At 42.2% G+C, this 20,871-nt stretch overlaps 1 protein-coding gene across 15 annotated transcripts; it reads right to left on the reverse strand.

Annotated features, from left to right (window-relative positions):
- Positions 1-1,447: 1,447 nt before the first annotated feature.
- pax6a (paired box 6a) lies at positions 1,448-17,186 on the reverse strand. 15 transcript variants are annotated; one of them, XM_066648647.1, is made up of 12 exons: positions 17,141-17,165; positions 12,676-12,806; positions 12,051-12,092; positions 11,718-11,933; positions 10,950-11,115; positions 7,100-7,102; positions 5,152-5,310; positions 4,963-5,045; positions 4,713-4,863; positions 3,391-3,503; positions 3,008-3,149; positions 1,448-2,133 (listed from the first exon to the last, which is right to left on the reverse strand). In XM_066648647.1, the coding sequence occupies exons 1-12, from the start codon at positions 17,151-17,153 to the stop codon at positions 2,048-2,050; spliced, it is 1,305 nt and encodes a 434-aa protein (XP_066504744.1). In that variant the 5' UTR covers positions 17,154-17,165; the 3' UTR covers positions 1,448-2,047. The 15 variants fall into 15 exon arrangements, with proteins under 15 accessions (XP_066504744.1, XP_066504739.1, XP_066504740.1 ...); XM_066648642.1 differs by lacking the exon at positions 7,100-7,102 and adding an exon at positions 16,339-16,362; XM_066648643.1 differs by lacking the exon at positions 7,100-7,102 and adding an exon at positions 16,339-16,362 and having other exon boundaries at positions 12,051-12,085; positions 12,672-12,806.
- Positions 17,187-20,871: the final 3,685 nt, after the last annotated feature.

Below are 20,871 nucleotides of genomic sequence, written 5' to 3' on the forward strand. Positions count from 1 at the left end.
ATAGAGTCGTATGGTAACTTTTCACGAGACGGAGAAACATCTTTAAGGTTAATATAATGCTAACATAATTATATGTTTATATAAATATATAATTTTATTCTGCAATATTTTTCTTGCATAGTTCATTATGTCACTTCCACAAAACGTGAAGGACGGAAGATAATTTCAAAAGATCTTGTCGGTCGGCGTGGTGTTTTGCTGCAGTTATTTTTTCTTTTCTCTCTGAGGTTTGAAAAAGTACAAACACAGCCCCTTTTTTCCCTCTGAGAATGAAAATAAATTCTACATTATATAAGGACAGTGGACAGTGGTGTATTAAGGACCATGTCGCCCTCTGAGGTTATGTTCCCATTGTTTGTACCTTATAGGGTAAAAGCATTCCATGTACAGGAGGTCCTCGGGTTACGTCAGTCCCGAGTTACGATGTTTCGTGGTTACGACACATCTCCCATTTACTGTATAAAGCCTTGTTTTGACTTGTGAACCTAAAGTGGTTTTGCGTCGTAAACGTTGTAACGCGAGCTTCGTGTTTGGTGTGCGCGGCGGAAGAATGCACGGTTACGCGGCTCGGGACCGAGGGGGATAGGTGTTAGGATAGGATAAGTGCTTACAGTATGTTATTTACGTACAGTATGTACGTATGTTCTGACTTACACCGAAAATCGGTTTACGGCACGACGTAGGAACGGATCAACGTCGTAAGTCGAGGACCCCCTGTATTAGAATTTATTATTGAAAAATAGAAAAATATTAGAGAAAAATAGGGGTCGGTAAGTAAGGCTCTGTAGAATGTTGTGTCAGGAACTTTTGTTTCTTTTGTTTGACCCTCACACTGCATTAAAGTGACATAAATAATGGAGCTATAGAAATGCTCCGGAATGACTTTGATTGTAAAATTCATTCATTCATCTTCAAGTCCATCATCCTGTTCAGGGTCGTGGTGGGTCTGGTGCCTACCCAGAGTCACATGGTACCGGCAGAAACCCACCCAGTTCATGAACGGAATGTAGTATTTTACCATTTTAATATTGTTACATTGAAGGTTCTGGAGGTTGAACAGTTAGCCTTTAGTGCAGCGTAGAGAAAGCTGGTGGAATGATGAGGAGGTGTAGAGTGTATGGAATATTCAGATAATTATAAATGAAATTTATTTTATTATAGAAATTGTTCTGGGAGACTTCTAGGGAAGACAAATACTTACATTTCGACATAAACAAAATTGAATTATATCGAAGACACAATCTACGGTTTTTACCAAAGTTACCAAAAGGTTTTTTTTTTTTTTTGTCTTTTTTCTTCTTCTTTGTTTTTTTTTTTTTTGTTGTTGTTTTTTTCATCATTTCTGATTCAGCATTCAAAGCGTTCCACATACACTGTTTTTTTTTCTGCCAGCAAGCTTTGGAAACAAACAAATGAATTGTCTTGTTGTAAACTGTGTGTAGTCATGATTGCCTCTGGTTTTGTTTTTTTGTTGTTGTTCTTTTGTTGTTGTTTTTTCTTTTTTGTTAATATAGGTCCACAATCTTTACAAAGACGGTCATTTCTTGATATCAACCGAAAAGGAGGAGGAAAAACAAACAAAAAAGATAAGAAGCATGGCAGAAAACAGCTCGCATGAATGTTGTTCCTTCCACTGATGCAAAACCCACTTGGTTTGACAGTCCATCCACAGCTGTTCATTTTTTTTATGTCATAACATACAACTGGCCATTTACAAACACATCAAAATGACTGGAAACTGAAAACAGATTTTTGTTCCTTTTTTCTCTTTTCTTTTTTTTGAACGATATAACACAGGGCACTTTACATCGAGTCCGTTCTCTTTTTTTGATTCTTCTTCAAGTCTTTTTCGCGTCCGAGGAACGTCAGAGAAGTGGCACTATCCCAGTACAAAAGAGCACGGGTCCTTTTTTTTAAATCCTCCTTCTCCGTTGTGTGGTGAAATACTGATGAAGAGCTTTGCCTCGCAGCTGAGCGAGAGAGAGTTTAAGCAAGAGATAGAGAGAGAGAGAGAAAGAACGAGGGAGGGAGAGACTCCTCTGATGCTTCACTGTAATCGGGGCCAGTACTGGGACATATCTGCTTCGCTGCCTGGAACTTGTACCGGTACAGACACTCCGGGAGAGATGAGACCTGCACAAACACACACATGAACATGAGGAATGAGGAACAGCATTCCATCCCAAGTTCATTTAACTCATATAAATCTACAGTACATTCTACTGCACTCTGGATTTATACTGAAATGTCTAGAACCATTTTGTGAACCATTTATCAATAACCTTCACATCTCCAAAGTAGACACTTGTCTACGATTTACAATTTATAATTATACCGTGGCAATATTTAGTTCCACGTCATTCGAGAATATTTCTATTGGTCCGGGCATTGTCAGGGTAAAAGACTAAAAATTGGACAGTGGTGTGTACAGCAGCTACAACATCTTCATGATCAGAACTACGAATGTATTTTCTTTTATGTTTGTTTTCAGTCCCATTGTGTTCATATTTCACGAAATAAACCAGATCCAGACTAATTTGCAATTATGACATTTTATGTAAATTTACAGTGAACGTTAGGAATGAGGTTTTTCTTCTGTAAATTATTTTTGATTTTTGCTGCGCCTTTGTTTTTGTTGTTGTTTGAAAAATACCAGCTGCTCTTTCCAATTAAACATGAATTTGACCAATAGACCAATAGGAATGGCTTAATAAAATCAAACAATGTTGCTTTAACAGACGTTGAAAATGTTGGTTGTTCCTAAAGTCACTGTTTCTGGAACACAAGGGGTGTTTTTATGTTCTCTGACACAGTGTACCACGTTAAATAGGTCAGCTACAGGAATGAAGAGAGCATTCCCATAGTAACAGCATTAGTACTGTTCCTACCCACAATGCATTATTGATGGTAGCCTACTTCTCTGTCTTGAATTGTGTATTTCTCTCTCTCTCTCTCTCTCTCTCTCTCTCTCTCTCTGGTCCCAGAGCAGGAGGGAGGGAAAGCTTACCCGTTGAGGTTGTGCCCGAGGTGGCCATCGACTGGCTGTTCATATGCGCCTGCATGTGAGGGGGCGTGTATGTGTCGTAGCTCCGCCCATTGACCGAAGGACTGGTTGGGAGCATGCAGGAGTAGGACGAGGTCTGGCTTGCCTGTGGTTTTGGTGGGGGGTTGAGAGAGAGAGAGAGAGAGAGAGAGAGAGATAGGCAGATGTCAGCGACATTCACGCCTCAATACATCAGATACTCAAAGAGCAACACACACCTGAGAATGAAATGGCAGTTGCATAAGGCTGCAATTAAGAGCGATTACCGCACTCTGGCTATTAATGCTCACTTTACACTGAACATTTGAGCCATGGCTGACTGCACTGTGCTGTAATGAAAGACCTACTTGCATAGGCAGGTTGTTGGCCATGGTGAAGCTTGGCATTGGTGGTAGGGCACTGTATGTGTTCGTGAGGGCTGTGTCTGACCGTCCCAGCATGGAGCCTGATGTGAAGGACACTGTAAACAGAAAGCAGGGGGGTTCTGATTAGCACACTCTTTAACATAATGTAGGGTTGTAAAAGGGTTCTTTGGAAATAATTGATAGTTTAGGTTCAATGGATACTTCATATAGCAATAAGCAGTTGAACTGGATTCGTTCACATCAAAGAACTACTTGCAGTGAACCGATTCGAAGCATGAAGTGCTTCAAATCCACATTGCTGTACAGTGTAGAAAGACCGCTTGTGGTTTCCAAAAACCTCCAACGGGGGGGTCTTTGTAAATGAGGTGTGTGGAAAAAACACCTCCCTGTATTTAATAAAGGTTTTCCCCAGAGCTGTGGTATGATATTCCAGACCTGGAATGTCATTAGCTAATGATACCATTGACCTGTGTAGGATCAAGGAAAACCTGGAGTCTTATAGCCACACATCCAGAACTTTTAAAGGGGGGCATATTCTTCCCACGATGAAAATACCACAAGGATCTAACCCCACAGCAGCATTATCCCTCTGTCTAAACAGCCCTGTACGGAATGGCTGATTGTTTAAACGATCATGAGCCACACACAGCTCATTCTGACCCTGAGTGCACAGCAATGAAGAGCAGAAGATCTGGTTTTAGCTGTTTTTACTCAGCACTCGTTGTGTTCTCTCATATAAACACTGGTCCAGCTGTGATTGGACAGACTCGGACGAAGGGGCAAGCAGTGCTAAATCAAAAAGGATTGTTTTATTTCATGTTTGTAGACTAAGACCTCATCCACACAGATCCATTTATTTTAAAAAACCGAGGTCCAATGAGAAAATGGCGTTTTAAGTAATTAAAAACGGAGGATTGCAAAAACGCTGTTGTCACAGTGCTCGTGTGGATGAAAGAATAAAAGATATTTTCGGAAAAGCTGACATCATGTCTCTGGTTGAAATCCAAACAGCTCCTCACTCCCTCTATAGTGCACTACATAGGAAATATAGAGTGATTTGGGATTAACACCTCATGCGTGGTGGTGTTTTGATGCCTCTCTTTAAGAGGTACTATAGCCCCCTACTGGACTGCCATGATAATGCAACCATTTTTGTATTCATCTGCACAGGGATATTTTCAAAAGCACACGGCAAACTGACTGGGGGCTCTTGTTTCCCAGTGTCTGTGTTGGTAGGTTCCAGATCCCCATATAAATGTGCATATATCCGATGGTGTAATATGTCGGTCTTGTAAGTAGTTTACCTGGGGTGGTTGGCTGAGGGATTGGCTGATAGACGCTTGTGCTGAAACTGCTACTGATAGGTATGTGACTGCTGGAGCTGTTAGCTTGTCGTCTTTGATTCCGTAGCTTCTCTTCTCTCCTCCACTTCGCTCTTCTGTTCGAGAACCACACCTAGACGACCAGCAGTGGTTAGGAGTTATTAGGCACCATTCTGGTCATCAGCTGTTATGAGTCTGTCTATGAGGAGGTGTTTGAGTCTGGACAGCTCACCTGTATTCTAGCCTCGGGCAGGTCGATTTTGGCCGCCAGTCTCTCCCTCGCGAAAACGTCGGGATAGTGCGTTCGTTCAAACTCTGCAACATAGCAACAGTGCAGTTAGCATCGGCTAGCAAGCGACGATCCACCACTATCGCCGTCTGCTCTTTATGGGCATTATGGGCTATCTTTATAGTGGCCTACCTTTTTCTAGTGCTTCTATCTGCTCCTGTGTGAAAGACGTGCGATTCCTCTGCAGTTTCCTCTTCAGCTGCAGCCTCATCTGGGCCTCCTCAGAGTCCTCTCCGTTTGAGCTGATCGAGTTGGTGTTCTCCGCGCCTCCGTCAGACTGTTGGCAGCCGTCTGTGGAAGGAAGGTAAGGGTAGACTGAAATCTCTGGGCCATAGACTAATGCTGGTCGTATGTTTCAGGAAAGGAGTTTATTATAGAAACATTCCCAAGACATTGAGAGTTAGTTCTGCTGCGCTGGCTCAGTATGAACGTCTTTATGATTGGTCACGACATAGTGAAGCTAACTTTAGTGGCGCAGTGAAATCAACAAAATCAGTTAACGTTGATGATAACAGTGAGAGCAGTCGAATTCCGGTCATTGTAATCGTCCACTGAGCTGTAACAGAGAGAACAGAGCCTCTGCCTTTAAAAGTCCAGGATCTGCACTGCAGAAACTGCACTATGTAACTTTGAGGGCAGGTACAAAACCACCCTCACCTCCCTTGATTAAAGGGCAGGGCTATAAAAGTAAGCCCAGGTGGGAAACTGACAAATCTTACATAATGTTGCTTTAACGGCAATAAAAAGTCACCTTTGTTCAGACGAGATGTATATTATTTATAATCGCATGGTTTAAAATGTCCATCAGTTTTTCCTTCTGGAAAGTGACCGTTTTTGAAGGGCATTCGCCGAAAATGACACAAAACATTGGGAAATGTCTGTGAAACAGTTTAGAATTGACACAAACATGACAAATCTATTTTGTCGCCCGGTTGGAAAAAAAAAGTGCTGCAGCCTCAGTGCTCAGAGCTTTTAGCACCGTGCACCAACATTTGCCAAGCCTTGGGGGAGGTGTGTGTGTGTGTGTGTGTGTGTGTGTGTGTGTGTGTGTGTGTGTGTGTGTGTGTGTGTGTGGGTAGGCGGGGGTTGTTTATGGGCGAGTGACAAAAAAAATGGTCACCTTAGCCCAATGAAATGTTTTAAAACTTCAGCTTCTCCCATTGCAACCAGTGAGCTCCTTCCCCGCAGCCTATGGCTCTGGAGCATATGGCCGTTTGAAGGCCCATTGAGGTGGCCAGCACCAATCCTTGAATGGGAAAGGGATGCTTTCACAGACACACAATGCCCAGAGAGTTAGCCAGTGTTAAAACACTCGCTCTGGGGAGGAATGGCAAACTTTCATGGGTAGAAGTGTGAAGACACAATTGAAGGGAGGCCACAAAAGGATTCTCGCGAGCCTTGCAGCGGCCCTCATTGTAGCACAAGGATTTCAGTCAACAGACCTTTTCAGCTCAGTGTGTGTTAACCTTTATGCACGACCATCATTAATCACTGTCCCCGAGGCTGGCCTGTTCAGCCTCGCATAGGATTTATGCCTTCTATAGGCAGCGCAAGAAGAAAAGCGCCGTGAATGAAACACTCTCAATGAGCGGAGTGTTGTTAGGGAGAGAAAAGGGGACAGGGGAGCCGACTGGGAGCCGATATGCTTTAACCTGCTGCGTCGGTGCAAACCGGTGTAACATCGTTGCGCTCAATTAAAAGCCTTATACGCAGTCGCTTTCCAGTTCACTACTGGCCTACACACTTTTACTGCGCTCTGACCGTCCGGCTTAGTGCCCCCGCAAACGGAACACACCTGCTGTTGAGGTTTTCTATTTTGTTAATGTTATTCACTATAACAATACGTGTAATTACACCTTTATAACAATGTCTAATTTTACAATGCCTTATTTTGCCAAACAATAAAATAATATACAGTTTTATAAACAGGTTAGATCCCAAATCTCTTTTTAAAAAGTCTTATTTATTATATATTTATATTTATTTAAGCTTCAACCATTTATTACTTTAATATTGGCAACCATAACCTTAATTAATGTCCTTTTTTTACATAATGAACATTTATATACTGAACCATAACCCACTGTCTAATTTGATTATATTCCACATTATTATTAAAACGCTTAAACGAAGATAGACATTGAGCAGTCTGTGACTATTTTAGTCTAGCCTATTATTATTTATATATATAACATTGTATCTACCGTGTTATTTTGGAAATGTCTTATAAGTATGCACTCAGTGTTGAAAATTATTGCTTAAACCCATAATTATGTTAATATAATAAACTATAAAATGTTAAAATCATATTTTCTAGTATTAGTTATTATTATCTTATTACAGTGTTATTAAAAGATATATTAAAATGCTTTCAAGACTAGATTTTTTTGTTGTTGTTTTTTTATGAATTATGTAATTAAATTTGTATAAAGAAGTATAACATACATATTTTGGATCAGGTTTTAAAGGTGTAATTTCATTTGTTTATTTTATTATTATTTTATGTCATTTTTAGTTGCCTCGGAGATAATAATCATATTTAATTATTTGCAGTGAGGCCTGTAGAATATGTGTAAAGTATGATTTTTTTTTTAAATATATACCGCATTGCCTGTATTGTTTAGATACAATTTGAAATGTGTAATTACAATGTTATACAGAGCTATAACATGTTAACATTTGCCATATCGTTTGGTATAGTTAATATACAGCATTATCCTGATATAACGCCGGCAGCAAGGCTGTAGATCTTCACCTAATCTAATTATATTATTGACCAGACTGTTTTAGATTAGAGCTTAGGGTTCTGTACTTAATCTCTGGGTTAAGTGTGTTAATCTGAGGGGGGTTTAATAGTCTCAGTACTACTCCCACCCATCCTTGAAAACTCCAGCAGGAACACCGCTCCTCAAAGGACTCAGGACTCTGCGTCCAAACATTTAAAGACCTCTAAAATTGAAACATTTAAATAAGCAAAGAAATATAAGTTAAAAGCAACCAATAGAAGGCCAGGTTCCTGAGCTTTTAAGAGGAGGGGAGGGAAAGAGGGGGCGGGCACTGAGACTGATCAGTGAGAGCGAGCTTGAAGTCCACTCATTAAGGGTGAGTTGTCTCTCTTTTAGGCTGCTGTCAGTCCGGATGAATCCACTGTTTTATTCAGCGGTGACGTGACAGTCATCAGATTGAGACGGTGTTTGTCCTCCTCGGGGACCTCACCCTGCCCCACGTGTGCAGAGAGGAGGGGGAATGGACTCCTCCGTCCTTTTACTCTTATAAAAATAGAAATGGGCCCGCCGAGGAGACGTGTTGAGGGATATAGACTCACTTCAACATGAACCCTGCAACCCTGGGTTCTTTATTTATTATATATATATATATATATATATATATTTTTTTTTTTATTTCTCCAACCACCAGCGAAGAGGCTCCCAAACTGAATGCACCATTCATTATAGATTTGAACAGTCTACACAGCCACAAAACAAGGGACCTGCGCAGGTACAACAGAGTCCTCCCGTTCCAAACGTGTATCCTCAGTCAGCTCAGACAAGACAACTTCACCTTCCCAAGACACATATTTGTAGCTTTGCAGAGCTGTTCTAAAGGTAGGTCAGGGCCAGACGTTCAAATTAAAATGCCACACGTCATGTTCCCAGACCATAGCCTTTACTGAAAGGTTACGGTCAGGGTTTGTGTCCAAAGCACATCACTATCTGAGAGTGTCTACAGTGTCACAACAAAAAGGCACTGTCCAGGTATAGATTTTTCATCGAAGGTACAGACAAGCTACACAGCCCCTTAAAAATGTACACTGTAAATAATTGCTGTAATTTTACAGCGAGTCTGCTACAGTATTTTACTGTAAATCACAGTATCTACAGTAAATTATTGTATTATTCAATTACAGTAATATGCTGTAAATTTAGTGTTCCTGTAAAAATACAGTAAATGGCAGGGAACTGTGCTGCAACAGGGAACTCTGGAACACTGTTCTTAAAGTCCAGGTTTATTTCCTAATGGCTACAGTACATTCTCTTTTTCAGGAGGAGGGAAGAACGTTTGTACTTTTGTTGTTGTTGCTGTTGTTGTTTTTAAAACAACTGTTATTAAAACGCAGGGAAATTAAACAGAATATAAAATTAATTCAGCTATAGTACAGTTCTGTTCACTAATCAGAGACACTCAAGGTGTCCATTGAGTGTCCCACAGAAGTGAGAGTGAAAGGTACCACCCCAGATGAACTCTCTGAGAGCATCTGAGCAACTGTTTGAATGTACAGCTGAGGCCTGACAAGTGCAGTCACATCTGGCAGTGGTGAATTCTTGTGATCACGCTACACACGCTGCACTGAGATGTGTTACAACTTCTGCTCAAACAGACGACTACCTGATGCTATGGGATCCATATCCTTCTGCCCACTGAGAACTTCAGGGCCTTCTATGATCTACAGTGTTGTCCACTGAGTTTCCCAGTGCTCCGCTAACAATGGGTAAGAACCTGCATTTTATTTTAAGGTCCTTGAGATTTTAATTATAATACACATTTAAACTGGAGAAATATAATTGCATTAAAATCAATGTAGGAATATTTATTATTCACTATCTGTAGTTTATTTATGTTCCTATGAGACTCAGTTACAGTGTCTGTTGTGTATCAGAATGCAGAATCCCCCCACTCTCTGACCGCTAAACTCATATATATGAACAAGCCAGGCGTGTGTGTGTGTGTGTGTGTGTGTGTCAGTGCTGATCGCAGGCCGTAGCCACAGACGGGTCATGGCTTTACAGGGCAGGTCTATGGCGGCTGTGTGCGGTTCTGCGCGCGGGGTCCGTCCCGCGCTGGTGCCGCGCGCTCTGAGCTGCGCCGCTCTTCTAAAGTGACATGTGTAATTGGTGATGAGGGGGAAGCCGCGAGCAGTTCTTCTGCAGCTGCTGTCTCTCCGCAGCTAGACGCTCATTCATGTCGCCTTAATGAGATACAAAACGCTCTCTAATGAGCAATTACACAGCCGCAGCACTGTTCCCATAACAAATTCCTGCGCGTGACAGAAACATCCTTTTGTACAGATATCCGCGCGCTGCGTTTCACCCCCCTCCTCCATCCCAATACAAGCAGGTGGGGAAAGGGGGGGGGAGTGACAAAATACAGAGTGAAAACAAGACATAGATTTCAAAGTGGACACAGTTTTCAGTTTTCAATTCCAACGCCCCCCCCCCCCCCCCCCCCCCCCACGGACTCGGACTAACGACAGGTTGTTGATAGATTCCTCTCAGACCTATTTGTACTTCATCATTCTCAGTAATAAGTGCACAACAGAGCTCATCCGTAGCTTTACAACAGGCAATCATTTTTTACTACTGTGTTTTAACGTGTAATTAACCGTTTATAACGCCCTGTAACGAATACAGGTGGAATTTATAATAGAAAATCAATTACAATCAATTATATTGATTGTATATATATATATATATATATATATATATATATATATATATAACATGGTAATAATAATAATATGGTTATAGTTAATTAAACGTAAGTAAAATTCAATTTTATATTCAGAGAATCTAATCTAATTACATTGATTTTAAAAGTATGCTAATTATAGTTTACTAAAAAAAGAAAGCACTTAGAAATATCTGCACAATTTCTATTTTTGTGCAAATTAATTTGATATATAGGTGTTGTCTAAGTTATGACATGATTTTCATGTTTAAAAAAAATCATAAAGTGACTTGTAAAAATGACAAAACAAAGCTATACCTAGTACTTATAAACATGAGCCAAAAACAGCTGTACAACCGGAAACGTACATTTTACAAATGTACACGCGATAGTAACAATAATAATAAGAATAATGATGACGTCTGAGAGCGTGTATGATCTGAACCCCCGGTGAATCGTTAAATCAAGGCGCGTGCTCGTCCTACCTTGATTGGGCTGTCCTGGCACCGAGGTTCCGGGGTACCAGCCGGGGCGCGTGCCCCATGTGCCCGCCTGTCCGTTCAGCATCCGCAGCTTCTCATACATGCCATCTGCGCCCATCTGTTGCTTTTCGCTCGCCAGGTTGCGCAGCACTCTGTTTATGGATGACACCTGAAAGACGGAGCGGAGACACGGGGATGACATCGCGCCGCTCATCTTTATCATCAGCTTCATTCTTCACATACTGTTTATCCGCTGAATGAACGCCGTGGAAGTTGTGTGTTACTTGTGAAATAATGGTGGAACTAGACGAGCTACTCTGTTTTGAGAAGGACCGGGTTTATCAGGTAGAGATGCGCTTTTTGGACACGTAGATGCTTGTAGGAGAATAGACAAACTAACAAACTAATTAATTAATTAATGCGCGCGCTTGCTTTCGGTTCGGAAACGGGTCGGAATCTGCGCAAACTGTGCTCGTGACCTTGCGCCTGTCTCTCTGTTTCATCCGGGAGCACCCTGGTCAAATTCCACCTCTTGGAAGCGTAAGGTGGAAAAAAGACACGTTTTTCTTAACTTTTCTTGTTTTCACAAATTAGGAATAAAAAGTTTAACGATAAAAAAAACTTACGCTATTGTGCTAACGTCAAAATTTACCGCACAATTTCGCTCCGAAAATCGACCAAACATTTCTGCCATTTGACTGAGCGTGGGTGGGGAGTTGTTTGAAGTTGTGCTCCAAATGTTGTGCGTGTCGCGCGCTTTATTGAACTCACGCTGGGGATGTTGTCGTTGGTGCAGATGCCCTCGGACAGCAGTCTGTCCCGGATCTCCCACGCGAAGATGGACGGGCACTCCCTCTTGAACTGGGCGATTTTGCTGACCACCTCGGGAGTGGCTACTCGCGGTTTGCTGCCTCCGATGGCGCGCGGCCGGATGGAGCCCGTCTCATAATACCTGCCCAGAATCTTACTCACGCAGCCGTTGGACACCTGGACGGGAAGCGAAAGGGGGGAAAAAAGAAACACACAAAAACAAAATCGCATGACATTAATTTCAAACGCGCGTGGAATGTTATGTGTAAAGCGTCCAAACGATGATAAGCTTACGTTTTCATTGTCCAGCACTTGGACTTTTGCATCAGCTTGGGTCTATAACACAAGAAATATATACCTTCAGTGGTACGAGAAACTCTGTATGCACGTCTTTTTTTTTTTTTTTTTTTTTTTTTTTTTTTTTTTTTTTTTGGGTATTTTTCTTTTCCTGTTTCTAAAGCACTAAAGGAACGCATTGCCTTTGTTGTTTTTATTGTTGTTCTGGTTGTTGTTGTTGTTGTTGTTGTTGGAGCTGTTTTGAATTAGTTGCCAAAGGAAGAAAACATACACACAAAGGCCAAAAGACAAAATTGTAATTAAATAATAATAATAATAATAATAATAATAATAACAAATTATTAAATTGACGTTACCAAAAGTGTCCAAATAAAGCAGACTACAGGACACGGTTTAGCCTTGATTTTTTTAAAAGTGTACAGCAATAAAAATGAAAGTAAATACAGCAAAATAAAGCAATAATAATAACAACAATAAGTCGGATTTATTGTTTTGTTTTGTGTTATTTGTATTTTTTAAACCTGAAACTGTCTACGCATGCGCACATAAAAGTCAGTTAGCCAAACAGTATAGAAGAATAATATTAGTCAGAAAGGAGTGTGTAGCCGGAGTGTGCACTGACCTGCAGGATGCGGGATATGTCGCAGGGTCGCGCGCCGCTGTGTGCGAGCTCCACTATCTTCTGTCTCGTGGAGTCCGGCAGTGGTCTGCCGTTCACAAAAACGCCGCCGAGCTGATTCACCCCGCTGTGACCTGCGCGAGAGCAAACGCGCGAGTTAGCCGCGGTTCCTTCCAGGCAGCAAACAAACAAACAAACCCACAGCACCAGACACAAAAAAAAACAAAGGCACAAAGTACAAACAACAACGCGGGCACACCGACAAGTTCACTGCAGCCAAGCCGCGGTGCAGGGCTGTGTACCCCGCGCGGACAGCCGCTCTGTAGCCGGGTCACAGCTGAAGTCAGGCCACCGCTAATCGCTCATATGTTTGTGAGTGTGGTCCAGATGTGCTCGCGGGGTCAGAAGGACCGTACCCCAGCGCACAGCGTGTCTGCGTCCTGCCTGGAGCGCGGCTTTTCTGCGCATCTTTGCAAAGCCTTACCCCGGATCAGATGGCGGCTAATGCTATTTGTGGGCATTTGCGGTGTACAGTAAATGCCTCTTAAACGCGACCCACTCCGTCCAACTTTAAATCGCATCAAACAAACAAGCTAAGCCTTTTCTAGTCCACGCTGAAAAAAAACACCGGGTTATTTCTCCAAAATGGAAACGGCTTTCAAAGATTACTTCAACACAGCGTCACTTCACTTTGGCAGGAATGTGGAATGGACGTTCGCCTCGAGTCAATTCGACTACAGCCTGCATTTCCACAATGAGCAAATCCACCATAAACAAAGACATGAACTCAGTCGCCCGAGAGACAGCGTTAAAGAAATTCCAAGCTAAGTATTTCCCCCCACTCTGAGAATGGGAAATAATTGGAAATAAAAACAAAACAAACATTGTTAGGAATGGACACGATTCAAGTGTGGACACGGGCATTCTACACAAACCCCATCCTCACTGTGGTTTTAGTTTGGGTCTAATGAGGAAGCACCCATGACCACAACTTGAATCGGTTAGTTCCGAGCAGCACTTCCTTTTTTTTTCTTTTTTCAGAGCAATAACAACAAGAAAGACAAGCATTCCCACCAAATGAGAAAAGCCCCCCTTCAGTAAAGCGCCAACCTGAACTCAATCGCCCAGAGAGAGTGAGACTGAGAGAGAGCAAGCCCCTTGGTGCCGTGACTTCCCTACCACCGCGCACTTCTCAGAGCCCTTCCCCGCGAAGCCTCCCGTTAAATGGAGTCCAAGAGCACGAGCTCCTTAGCAATAAATAAGCTCCAAATATAGAAGAAGGGGAGGAAAAAAACTATGATGAGCCTGCCTGACATTTGTCTTTAAAATAAAGCGAGCTGCACGTCAACTTTGAGCTTAATTTCTGGAAATGGGCGGAAGTCGCCCCGGATCATGCACGGAAGGCTAATTGAAAAGATGAGCTCGAGCGCTCGTGGCAGGCCATGTCACTTCCTGTCACGGCTCTGCTCGTGAACCCCGCATCGCCACGACAAATGGAAGCATGATAAAAACGAGGCTTTCTGTCCGCATTTGGATTGCGCTCAGAATCTGTTGGACTCCACTCATTTAGCCTTCCGGGGGGGTGGGGGGGGGGGCTTCACTGCCTCAGATTTTAAGGTAGCCCGAGGGGCTGGCGGGAGGAGGAGGAGGAGAAGGAGGGGGGCACGTTCACGGGGACGAGCTCACGAACCTGGCTGTATACTATATTAGAAATGACACCTTTTTTAAAGCCTATATTTACACACCGGGAACGCGCTGAAATGCTGCTTTATTTTTATTATTTGTTTTATTAATTTGTTTTTTTGTTTTTATAGACTTTTGGAGCCCGAACTTGAGCGACCTTAATAGGCCACGTCTTTTAGAAGCTGCCCGGGTTCCTGCGGCCTGAAGCTTCCGACACGGGTTTACAGTAAATTTATTCAAGGCTACACTGTAAATACCGCGGCCATTTTTACGACAAATTACGACACAACTTTCACAATAACTTCAAATGTTTTCCTGTGAATTCTGGGAGCTGACTTTCATTCTTATCAGTCTTGTTTTATTGTATATTATGGTGTTAATAATAATAATAAAAAACATTATAGACAATCCCAGAATTCCCTGCTTTCTCTGCAATATTCCACAACATGAACGCACCGCATGCAGGATCACATTAAAATAATATTCAAGTTATGGCTGTAGCTTTAGAAATAATAGCAGAGTGAGTGTATAATAACCATGCAGCAGGTCACAGTCTCTGCTGGTGTTTATATAAAAGGTGGAGTCAGTAGGTTGTGGTTGTGAAATCCCAGGATGCAATTCTTACTTTTAAAATGGCTTAGAAATTTTAAATAAAATTGTGATTTTACAGTTTTCTACAGTAATATATTTGGACTCCATTCTGAAGTTGACTTTCATACTTATATATCACCCCCTGGATGTTTCTTTTATTTTCTATAGTTGTTAAATAATAATATAAAGTACAATCCATTTCATTACAGAACCATTTTGAATATTTCTAAACTTTTTTGTTTCTATTAAAAAAAACTTAAATACAGTTAATTACTGTAAAAACCGTTTCTAGAGTCCAGGCCACATTTCTGTACTAACGCATGGCTCGTGTTTTTGCTTCACTACATAAAATGCAGGTCACGTGTTACAGTAGATGTTCAACTCCAACGCTTTAGTAAAAAGATTAAAACAATTTGACAAGAGTGGAACCTTGTGTCTTTATATAAAAATCACATTTGTTGTGTTTTTAAGCGGGGCACCGACTGATTTTGGCCTAACTTCAGCCTCCAATAGCAACTGTAACATGAGGAGGACAGGTCCATCAGCATGTCGCTTTTTTTTTTTTTTTTTTTTTTTTTTTTTTGTGGGGGGCCTTAATTCAAGATTAGAGTAAATCAATTGTCCTTCTTTTTGTTGTCCCTCTGTGAAGAGGTCAGCGAGGTCAGCATATTGAAGATTTATTGGCTTTGGGACCATACGTCCCTTATGGCTCCCTCCCACACTCCCTTCTTCCCAAAGGGGGAAAAAAATACTAAAACCATTGACCGTGCCAGTGGTCAGATTAGGATGTAAAATCCAACTTTCTCTCCAAAAGGTGAAGTCTTAATCATTATGAGTCCCCAGTTGGCGATAATAACGCGCCTTGGATTCTGCGTGTAATCAATGAGGAGGCGGACATATGGTGTCAATTTGGGGAATATACACTCAGGAGTGTTATTAGCATCAGAGCTCTGAGAGCCAGCCGTGGTCTTTGAGCGCGCGACGGGTTTGAGCAAATGTGCACGAGATCACAGACACGAGCGGTCGACGGGACTTCACTTCGTATCACACATGAATCCATCCACCAATCAATCAATCAGTCAATCAGCGATGATAACTGGATATTGTAAATAAAGGTAAACGGAATGCGGGGATGGTTACATTAACATGCAGAATGAAGATAACGCGACTGAGAGCGTCCTTTATTATTAGCTATTAGCTAAGAACAGTGTGGTCACATGATGTACCCAGAATCAGGTCTGTCATTATGATGGCATTATTAAAACCAATGAGCATGAAGATGTTACAAATCCAGAACAGGGGGGGGGGGTTAAAAGAAAACAGAGAAAAAAAGGGAAAAAAAGAAACAGTAAAATAGTTAAGGAATAAAAGATAGGATGACATTCAACACACCTTCGTTACAGATGTCATACACCTCTTGTCCAGCATTAAGAGAAAAAATATGTCTGGTTTATTTTTTATCCTGCCAAGCAGATGATACTGATAATCATTTCTTCACAGCGGCTGATCTCTCCATCTGTAGCCCATTCCTTCATCTACACCTAGCCCTAGCTCTCGGCCATATTTGATAGCCTTCAAATTTCAAGCGGCAGAAAGTGCTCACGCTCCCCCGTAGTGCCCCAGCACAAACGTCCTGTCAATTCCCCTCCCACGCGCTTTCAGGAACGAGCATGATGGGCGTTTATCAAATGTCCAGTTGACGCGCTGAGAGTGGACTTACTGCTAATCCTCAGGGCAATGCGTTGCTATTAGGAAATGATTGAATATCAAGTTAACGCATCTTCAGTCTCGTAATAAACACACTTTCTAGGCGCTATACGCAGTCTACGCTATTAAAGAGAACCCCCTAGGTCTCGAGCCAATGCACCCACCCCCCCTCCACCCCCACAGCTGAGGAGATAAACACTGTTCCGAATTTTAAGACATGGATTAGCATGTGCTCTGCTCTTCTGCCTCATCTGAAATGAACTTGTCAAACTCGGCTTTTGGCGCCCGCCACACCCCCACCCCGACACCTCTAAAAAAAAACTGGCTCGACTAACACACCACAAACACACGAGTCTAGCCGCCTGTCACATGCAAACACGGTCACGTCAAAACACACGGAGAGGGAAACTGAAAGTAAGAAAGAGAAAAACAGAATAATAATAACAACAACAATAATAATAATAACAGAGAGAAAATGTCCACTTACTGTTTTGCATCATGGAAGCTACACCAGACTCCCACGTGGTCCGGTTATAGTACTCTATTAGTCATAAAGAAACAATAACAGTGGTCAGTTTTAACAAATCAAGCTTCCTTTACGGAATAATGTAATAAAGTATTGCATTTCACTCTTGACATTTTTTTTTCTTTTAGTGTTTTTTTTTTTTTTTTTTTTTTTGCTATGTCATAAAGCAGAAGTTCAGTCTCCACAAAGAGTAGTTTTAGATGTCCAGCGGGTTAAACTTGCCTGGAAACTGATGACTGTCCGCTTAAAACAATCTATAGACTCATCTGCGTCACACTAGTTAATAATTCCCTAGGACAAAGCAAAACATTTTATTAGTACACCTTCTCTGGCCATTGCATTGCACCTACAAACTGGTGGGGGGTGGGGGCATGGTTTGGGGGACGACTGTGATTGGGGAGGCTTGGTGACCTTGGAGAAGTTTGTGGATTGTTTGGAATTGTTACGGAAGTTTTAGTTTAGTTTTAGACTGAAACTAGGGTTTTTTGGGGGGGTCATTGGGGGTGGAGTTAGGGTTTTGAGGGACTGTGGTTGGAATTGGGTGGTGTTTTGGGGATGGAGTTGGTGTCTAATTTTATTTGGAACTGAAATATTTCAGGGGGGGGGGGTGTAGGAATCGTAGGTGTTATTTGGACTGGGCTTGGGGTTAAGGTTATATTTGGGATTGATGTAGGAATTCTTTTGGAGCTAGTTACTTTCTTTAGTGCTGTTTTGGTGGAGCGTTGGTTGAACTTATAAGTTATTTTTTTGGTAATATATTGGAAACGGAGATAGGGTCTTTTTTTGTTTGTTTGTTTATTTTTTTTTTTTAATTATTAGTTTTGGCATTTTCACTACTGATCTTTTGTTATTTGTTAATTAATTAATTTTGTATTTATTTGTTATAGTTTGTGAAGTTTTTTTCCCCGAATTGATTTCAGTGTTGTTTTGGGGATTTACGCTTTGAGCGAGTTTGTTTTTGAGGTTTGTCTGGAGCCTGTGGCTGGTGTTGAAGTTGAGGTTAAAGTTGTGAGTTTGAGGATGGAGGGGGGTACTAGGCTACTCTTTTTCTGCACTTCAGATCCACTCTTGTGGTGCCACACGCTGTCTACCTCGCCTGGCTGCTCCGTAAAAGTGAAGGCAGGAGGGGGTGAAGGCCACCAAACAAAGGGCGCTGGATTTGAACAATGCCTCCTATTCTGCGTCGACACCAAAACCCAGAGAGTAAAACCCGGGGCTCCCTAACTAGCTACACAGCTTCCAACTAAACGTACCAACAACTCTGTGAAGATACAAAGAGCTGAAGGAAAGGAAGGTATCCCACCCCGCCCCCCCACCACCACCACCCACAACCTCCCCACCCCACCCACTCACCCATCCGTCAAGAAAAATAACTCCCCTCTACACCCAGCTCATCGCCCCCTTCTCCCCAACACAGTCAGTGGAGTTCGTCATGACCCGCTGACCACACATTTCCCTACTTTTTTTTCTCGTGCTGTGTGCTGTGTTTTAGTATTTGCGCGCGAAATAGAAAAGTAATTTCTCTCTAGAAGTATTCGGACGTGATTGTGTGAGTGGTATGTGTCGTTAGGGGCTGGAAAAAAGGGGCTACAACAGCGCAGTGGGGCGCTCAATTGGTAAAAGACAATTGCATTAAAGAGCCCATTCAGTAGGTTTGAGGGAAAGGAGGCCATTGAAGAAATAGTCCCCAGCTTTGATTCTCTCTCTCTCTCTCTCTCTCTCTCTCTCTCTCTCTCTCTCTCTCTCTCTCTCTCTCTCTCTCTCTCCCCCTCTCTCTCCCTATCTCTCTACATGCCCCTCTGATTTATTATTTTTCTTCTTTTAAAGCAAATGTATTGTGTGTGTGTGTGTGTGTGTGTGTGTATTAAAAGTGCGTCTTCGCAAAGCAATGTACACACCGCACGCCGGCTTGGCCACGTGTTTTCAGGAATGTGTTCTGCGCGCTTCACTTTTTATTTATATATATTTAATTATTTTTATTTATTTATTAAACCATTCTTTATCGTGACGTCATAAGAGGAAACGAAAAACGGTCAACGCGCTACCTTAAGTTATTTAAAATAATATTAATAAATAATACAAATAGCCGTGGAGCGGTTGCTAAAATGTCGGCTGTGACTCTGAAGGGAGGGTAGTGCTCCGCTGTTTTTCAGGACGCTGCAGCTCTGGGGTCCGGGGCGCGTTGTAATGGCGAAGACTAATCTGCATGTTAGACACTGTGTAATGTGCGGGGACGAGCCCCTTACCGCGGGCTTTAGGGCTGTTTTACTAGCGGCGCGTTCACATGCAGCAGCAGTAACAGAGTTGTGCGGAAAAAGCCCTGTAACGGTGCTAGGTTTTGTTTAGTTTTTATTATTAATGTAGGTTTATTTATTGACTGTTAATATTTCTATCACTTTAATAAACACAGATCTGTTTATAGAATATTCATCAAATCATCCTCCAGTTAAAAAAAATAAATAAATAATAGTTTCTTTCAGTCGTCTGCTGTCCCTCCCATTTAATTTTTAATTTCCCAGCATGCTTGTTTTTATCTAAATTAATTTGGTTTACTGCCGTTTTAAATTATTTTCCGCTTGTGTTCAGCGTCAATTTTTTAAATCTAATTTATTTCCACAAACTGAAGTCTAATTCGGATTTAGTTCCGTTTGTTTAATTTAATTTTGCAGCGCTACGGTTGACACCCGCTGTCTTTTTACTGAGCTACAGAAATACACTTGACTCGAGGCGTAAATACATTAATTAAGGATCCGTACTAATTTGTTTCATCAGGCGTATTTTCATTCAAATGTATTTTTCAATTGTAAAAAAAATTAACTGAAGGATTTTAATTTGAATATTAAAAAAATACTTCTTTAAAAAATAAATATACACCGAGTTAATCGCACGGAAGAAACACTTCCAAGTGCCTCTAAAGGCCCAGGAAAACTTTCTCACGGAAGACTTTTTTTTTCTTCCCGTTTTCTATTCTTTTCGTGGAAATTTTAGCGTGAAATAAAAGTGAAGCCACACCAAGTTCACTGCGTTTTCTGGTGTATTTGTGTGTGTGAGCACGGACTGAGAGTGTGTGTGTCGGGTCACTGCCACCGCGTTCTCTCGCGCTCGTGGCCTGGCAAAGCCTTCGCGGTGTGTTTTTCCTCCTAAACCGCGACCGCGTTAAACGGCGTCGATTAACGGAGGTCCAAACAGCGTCCCTAAAAGTCCCGCGCGACACGGAAGAGCGTCCCGAGCCTCGGCCGTGGACACCGAGGCTGCACGCGCTGACAAGTGCAGTGATTCCGGCTTGTCTTTGGACGATCTGAAGAGGGGTTTCGGCGCTAAATCAAGCGGCTCGTGAGCAGCGTGGAAGAGGAGAAGGCGATGAGGGTCGTAGTTTAATGCCCACTCTAACCGCCCTTTGCGTTTCCCTACAACAAGTGCAGCCACGGGAGAAGAGGAGGAGGACACGGCTCGAGCTCACCTTTCTGCGGCATGGTGTTGTTGTCCCCGGCTCCTCGGTGGCGCTTCGGACGACGGCGAAGAAAGAGAAGACTTTCCGAGCGACTCCTGAGTTTGTTTTTCCTTTATAATTTCCAATTGGCGTCGAGGAGAAAAAAAGCAAAGCAATCCCTGCGGGAAGGAAGGGAGACAGAGATTGGCAATACAAACAAAACAAGCCACGAAAAAAAGAGGGATGAACGACCCAGAGAGAG

This window comes from Hoplias malabaricus, chromosome 17 (assembly GCF_029633855.1).
Source record: "Hoplias malabaricus isolate fHopMal1 chromosome 17, fHopMal1.hap1, whole genome shotgun sequence".
NCBI lineage: Eukaryota > Metazoa > Chordata > Actinopteri > Characiformes > Erythrinidae > Hoplias > Hoplias malabaricus.